Source organism: Brassica napus, unplaced genomic scaffold (genome assembly GCF_020379485.1).
Source record: "Brassica napus cultivar Da-Ae unplaced genomic scaffold, Da-Ae ScsIHWf_95;HRSCAF=166, whole genome shotgun sequence".
Lineage (NCBI taxonomy): Eukaryota > Viridiplantae > Streptophyta > Magnoliopsida > Brassicales > Brassicaceae > Brassica > Brassica napus.
The window spans coordinates 69543-76574 of record NW_026016993.1 but is presented as its reverse complement, the minus strand read 5'-3'; the positions used below and the strand labels follow the sequence as shown (position 1 = coordinate 76574).

At 38.7% G+C, this 7032-nt stretch overlaps 1 protein-coding gene across 1 annotated transcript; it reads left to right on the top strand.

The window, feature by feature from the left end:
• Positions 1–670: 670 nt before the first annotated feature.
• LOC106421176 (leucine-rich repeat receptor-like serine/threonine-protein kinase BAM3) lies at positions 671–4428 on the top strand. Its single transcript, XM_013862020.3, has 2 exons — positions 671–3458; positions 3879–4428. The coding sequence occupies exons 1-2, from the start codon at positions 884–886 to the stop codon at positions 4205–4207; spliced, it is 2904 nt and encodes a 967-aa protein (XP_013717474.1). The 5' UTR covers positions 671–883; the 3' UTR covers positions 4208–4428.
• The last annotated feature ends 2604 nt before the right edge of the window (positions 4429–7032 follow it).

The window sequence follows — 7032 nt, the reverse complement described above, 5'->3', positions numbered from 1 at the left end:
TTTGTATGTCAAATGAAAATAAAAATATAAAAGCTAAAATTAAGTATTTTCTAAATGTTTTTAAACATAAAATATATACATATCCAAACTATTATTTTATGTTTTAAAAATATTTAGAAAATATTAGACTTTATTTTATATTTTTATTTACATAGCTAATATATTATTATATAATAAAACTAATATTTATTAACATGCGGTTCACCCGTACCTAATAATCCAGCAACCCGGTAAGTCGTACGATGTCCGGATCTGGTTTAAGAACATTGGTTGAGACCTAGTGGACTATGTGACTATGACCCATATTATATATATGAAACCTAATTCAAATAATCCTAAAAACAAATCAAATCAGACGATAAAGAGAGGTAAAAAGAAGGCAATGGGCATTTATCTTTTAAAATTTATAATTTTCTCTAATAAAGAAAAAAGCGATGATGTGTGTGTGTTTTCTCATCTTTTGTGAAAGTATATATTGCTTTTGCTTTTTTCAAAAGCTAAAGACTCATTAAAAAAAAAAACTAAAGCTCAAATCCTAAAGGAGAAGAATGCATTGGATACATCAACTTTTTTTCACTTTCTTTTAATTTATTTATTATAATTTTACATGATTTCGTATATTCAAAAAAAAAAAAAACTGATGGCATGAAATGATGATGATCTTCTCCACTTATTAATCCACTCACTCCAAGCAGCAACTTCAGAACATCGTGAGCCCCAAATCATTTTAAAAAAAAACAGTGAAAACATGATGATGTCTAATGATGATGATCTCCTTCTAGGGTATTGCAACTTCTTCGAAGACCCTTCTTCTCTTTCACTTCTCTGAAAATCTTCAGATTCGTGTCGGAGAGTTTTTTTTTTCTTTCTTTCTGATGTAACAATGGGAGACAATATATTCACTTTCTTCCTAATCTTGTCATCAGTCTCTCTTCTCTTCTGTTCTTCTTCGAGTTCATCTCTTAATCTCTCACTAATTAGACAAGCCAAAGTCCTTGTCTCTCTAAAGCAAAGCTTTGATTCTTTTGATCCTTCTCTTGATTCATGGACCATTCCAAATTTCAACTCTCTATGTTCTTGGACTGGCGTTTCTTGTGACAGCTTGAACCAGTCCATTACTCGTCTCGACATCTCTAACCTCAACATCTCCGGCACTCTCTCGCCAGAGATCCTCAAGCTGACGAGCCTAGAGTTCTTAAACATCTCCAACAACGCCTTTGAAGGAGAGCTTGCGCCACTTGATTTCAGCCAAATGACTCAGCTCACCACGCTCGACGCTTACGACAACAACCTCAGCGGATCGCTTCCTCTGTCTCTAACCAAACTCAATCAACTCGATTACTTAGACCTCGGAGGAAACTACTTCAACGGTGAGATCCCTAGAAGCTACGGAGGTTTCTTGCGACTCACGTTACTGTCTTTATATGGAAATGACCTAACCGGGAGGATCCCTAGCGAGCTAGGCAACATCACAACTCTTCAGAAGCTATACTTAGGTTACTACAACGACTTCCACGGCGGGATACCTTCTGATTTGGGGAGATTGATCAATCTCGTTCACTTGGATTTAGCTAACTGCAGCTTGAAAGGATCGATCCCTGGAGAGCTAGGGAATCTCAAGAACTTGGAGATTCTTTATCTTCAGACCAATGCGCTTACAGGTTCTGTTCCTAGAGAGTTAGGGAACATGACAAGCCTCAAGACTCTAGATCTCTCCAACAACTTTCTAGAAGGAGAGATTCCTCTTGAGCTAGCTGGACTTCAAAAGCTTCAGCTGTTTAACCTCTTCTTCAACAGGCTACACGGTGAGATACCTGAGTTTGTATCTCGCCTTCCTGATCTTGAAGTTCTCAAGCTTTGGCACAACAACTTCACCGGAAAGATTCCTGAGAATCTTGGCACAAACGGCAAGTTGGTCGAGATCGATTTGTCTACTAATAAACTCACAGGTTTGATCCCTGAATCACTCTGCTTCGGAAGAAACCTAAAGATTCTCATTCTCTTCAACAACTTCTTGTTCGGTCCTCTCCCTGAAGATCTTGGCCAATGCGAGACGCTCTGGAGATTCCGTTTAGGTCAGAACTTTCTGACAGGTAAACTGCCAAAGGGTTTGATCTATCTGCCTAATGTATCGCTTCTCGAGCTTCAAAACAACTTCTTGACCGGAGAAGTGCCAGAGGAAGAGGAGGGAAGTGTAGGGTTATCAAGTCTCACTCAGATCAATCTGTCAAACAATCGGTTAACCGGACCGATCCCTAGCTCAATCAGAAACCTCAGAAGCCTTCAGATTCTTCTTCTTGGCTCGAACCGGTTCACTGGACAGATCCCTGGTGAGATAGGAAGCTTGAAGGGTCTTCTCAAGATTGACATGAGCAGAAATAACTTCTCTGGCAAGTTACCTCAAGAGATTGGTGATTGTCAGTCATTGACCTTCTTGGATTTGAGTCATAACCAGCTCTCAGGTCAGATTCCAGTTCGGATTTCGCAGGTTCGGATTCTAAACTATCTGAATGTTTCTTGGAACTCTTTAAACCAAAGCATCCCCACGGAGCTAGGATACTTGAAGAGCTTGACATCAGCAGATTTCTCACACAACAACTTCTCTGGTTCTGTACCAACTTCAGGGCAATTTGTTTACTTGAACAACACGTCATTCCTCGGAAACCCTTTTCTCTGCGGGTACTCTTCAAACCCTTGCAACGGTTCTCAAAACCAGTCTCAATCTCAGCTTCTCAACCAGAAAAATGCAAATTCCCATGGCGAAAACTCCGCGAAATTCAAGCTGTTATTAGGGTTAGGTCTACTAGGGTTCTTCTTGGTGTTCATCGTTTTAGCTGTGGTCAAGAATTGGGGAATGAGAAGGAATAGCTCGAACGTTTGGAAGCTCATAGGTTTTCAACAGCTAGGTTTCAGAAGCGAGCACATTGTGGAATGCGTTAAAGAGAACAATGTGATCGGTAAAGGCGGTGCAGGGATTGTCTACAAAGGCTTAATGCCAAACGGTGAAGAAGTTGCGGTCAAGAAACTCTTGTCCATAAGCAAAACATCGTCTCACGACAACGGTTTATCCGCAGAGATTCAGACATTAGGTAGAATTAGACACAGGAACATAGTGAGATTGCTCGCTTTCTGTTCAAACAAAGACGTGAATCTCCTTGTTTACGAGTACATGCCTAATGGTAGTCTTGGAGAAGTCTTGCATGGGAAAGCTGGAGTGTTTTTGAAGTGGGAAACGCGGTTGCAAATAGCTTTGGAAGCGGCTAAGGGATTGTGTTATCTTCATCACGATTGCTCGCCGCTTATAATTCACCGCGATGTGAAATCAAACAACATCTTGTTAGGTCCTGATTTTGAAGCTCATGTCGCTGATTTTGGGCTGGCTAAGTTTATGTTGCAAGATAATGGAGCTTCAGAGTGTATGTCATCGGTCGCAGGCTCCTACGGCTACATCGCTCCAGGTACATGACGGATCCCCAATACTTGTTTCTTGCATTACACGTAACGTTCGAAACTAGGGCTGAACATGAATTTAGGTTACTGTTCGGTTTGTTTGATGTTTTGGTGTGTATTTAGTTCAGAATAAATAGTAACCGAACTAGAACCAAAATAAACTTAGTTTGGCTCGGTTAGTAACTTAGTAAAAATCCATATAAGAAAAAATAATCTTATAAATTAAATGTGTAAACTTACATTTAAAATAATTTTCTTTTTCATGTTTGGGTCTTTTAAGCCTAATTAATACTGAGATAATTTGACAAAAGTTTCAGTGTTAGAGTTTGGTTTAGTTAAACCGATTCAATTCAATTTCTCATTCCTACATAAAATTTCGTGTATTAATGGTCGATCTAAACATATTTTACCTGATTTTTATTACGCAGAATACGCATATACACTGCGAATAGATGAGAAGAGCGATGTGTACAGCTTTGGAGTAGTACTATTGGAGCTAATAACGGGTCGAAAACCAGTAGATAAATTTGGAGAAGAAGGGATAGACATTGTGCAATGGTCAAAGATTCAGACAAACTGTAACAGACAAGGTGTGGTGAAGATCATTGACCAAAGATTGAGCAATGTGCCATTAGGAGAAGCCATGGAATTGTTCTTTGTCGCAATGCTATGTGTTCAAGAACATAGTGTTGAGAGACCGACCATGAGAGAGGTCGTCCAGATGATCTCTCAAGCTAAACAACCCAATACTTTCTAAATCCAATGAATTTATATATATGTCAAATATTTTTTTGTTATGTTATATGTGTTCTATAGTGTTTTTTAGAAATGTAATGATGGTTTGGCGGTGATAGGAGTTTATATTAAGCTTGAAGGGGGAAAGGGGTTAAGGATTTTATCTTCCTGACATAATATATCCATTCATGGAGAACTTTAAAGAAGTTCAAACATTATCAATAATGTGAGAGATTTTATATATTTATATCAATTACAAATATTTATCAAGATAATTGTATGAGTATTGATAATAGATAATGTATGTTTTTATTGATTAGTAATTTCTTATCAGTAAATCAGATACTAATATGCTTCAGATGCTAATTTTTAAGATAATATATATTTAATCGGTCCAGTTGCTTTTAAACCAAGCCCAGTCCAATTGATTTGATTTTGGTGGAAGTATCAAGTACTTGATATTTTTGATATACATCCTATAATAAGTGGGTTTGATAGGTGTGTTACCTTGACGGTATCAATTTTAGAGCCTAGTCTCCAATACTCAACTTGGTGCCCAGGGAAAAAGAAAAAAGGGTTTCAAGCATGCCTTTTTGGACTCATTTCTCTGCTCACCTTCTTCAGAATCTTCCTCATCGGTTTACCTCTGAGTTGAGAGTAAAGGCCATCTTGAATCTCAACATTATCTCAAACGTTGACCACATGGTTGCTCTTTGATTTGAGGCCAAAAGTAGCTCCAGTGCGGTGAACATATGGAGTTGATGCAACTGTTGTAAAACTGGACCGGATAGAGCAGGGTCGCAGTTAATAATTTGAGAAGTAGTGTAATAAATGGAACACCGGATTTAACGTGGAAAACCTCAAAGGATAAAAACCACGGATAAGGTAGAAGAATTTATTACGAGAAAAATAATAGAAGTTACAACCTCTCAATTATAACGGAAAAATTGATTAATAATTTTCTCGTTATAATAGGAGAAAATACTCAAACTCTCTAAATAATTTTCTCTCAACCCGATCCCAAATACTCGTAAAAAATTATCTTAAAAATTAGAAAAAAAAATTCTTTCTTTCCTCTCTCTCTCACATTCTTCTTCTTCTTCACTTCTCTTTGTGATTTTGTTTTTGGGATGATTATGAGGTGATGGCATGGCTTGGTTTTATACGGATTATGAGGATTGGTAGGTGCATACAAGAGTTGACAAAACTCATTTCCATTTACGGCCACCGTCCAAGCCGTCAAACGTGATCACCGTCCATGCAACACCGTCCTCACCTCCGACCATCATATTGAAAACGTGTTTTAACAATCTCCCACTTGAAGATTTGATTGAGGATCAATCGGATCTTCACACCATTCTTTCTACCTTGTCATTCCATGTTGCTTACGTCTCCTTCAGGCCACAAGAGGATCGACACCAAATAAACTTGTCAGTAGTGACTTCTTTCATCATAAAATCTGCTACGTTTTCTTTTGTATGAATCTTCTGCATATACACCGTGTCCTCTTCCACTTTCTCACGAACGAAGTGATACTGGACTCGTATGTGCTTGGTTTTTGAATGAAAGGTTGGATTCCTTGCAAGATGCACGACACTCTGGCTGTCACAAAAAAGAGAAATTTTCTCTTGTTTGTGCCCGAGTTCCTCCATTACCATCTTCAACCACATCGCTTTTTTACTAGCTTGTGTAGCTGCTACATACTCTGCTTCGGTTGTTGATGTAGCCAGAATTGACTGTAGATTTGAAACCCAACTTACAGCTCCGCTAGCGAGTGCAAACACATAACCGGTTGTGGATTTGCTTTTATCTAGATCGCCTGCATAATCTGAATCAACATAGCCTCTGACAACAAAGTTTGATCCTCCATAACATAATGCAACATCTGAGGTTCCTTTAATGTACCGTAAAATCCTCTTTACGGCATTCCAATGCTCTTTGCTAGGATTCATCATGTACCGACTTACTACTCCCACTGCTTGTGCAATGTCTGGTCGTGTACAAGTCATTGCGAACATTAAGCTCCCCACTGCTGATGCATACGGTACTCGAGACATTTCCATCCTTCCTTCTTCACTTCTAGGACTCATACCGGAGGATAACTTGAAATTAATAGGAAGTGGGGTAGAGATTGGCTTACAATCTTGCATGTTGAACCTCCGCAGGATTTTCTTCAAATAATTCTTCGGCGACAGCCAAATCTTCCTATTATTTCTGTCTCGGTGAATTTGCATCGCTAGAATCTTGTTTGCTGGTCCCAAGTCCTTCATCTCGAACTCCCTAGCCAACTGTGCCTTTAATTCTTTGATACGATCATTGTTGGGGCCTGCTATCAACATGTCGTCTACATATAACAGCAGAGTAATGAACTCTGTTTCACTAAACCTTTTGAAATATGCACAAGGGTCTGCATGAAGTTTGCTATATCCAAGGCTCATGATGAAGGAATCAAATATCTTGTACCAACATCTTGGCGCCTGCTTTAGACCATACAGAGATTTGTTTAACCTGCAAACTAAGTTCTCGTTTTCTTTTTCTTCAAAACCTTCTGGTTGGAGCATATAAATTTCTTCCTCAAGATCTTCATGAAGAAACGATGTTTTCACATCTAATTGCTCTAGATGTAAGTCAAATGTAGCACACATTGCCAACAGTATCCGAACTGTTGTAAGTCGAACCACAGGTGAAAAAATTTCATTGAAGTCAATGCCTTCTTTCTGAGCATATCCTTTCACCACCAATCTAGCACGATACCGCTCCACTTGGTCATCATCATTTCGCTTGATCTTATAGACCCATTTGTTTCCAATGGCTTTTCTTCCTTGCGGTAATTGTACGAGCTCCCAA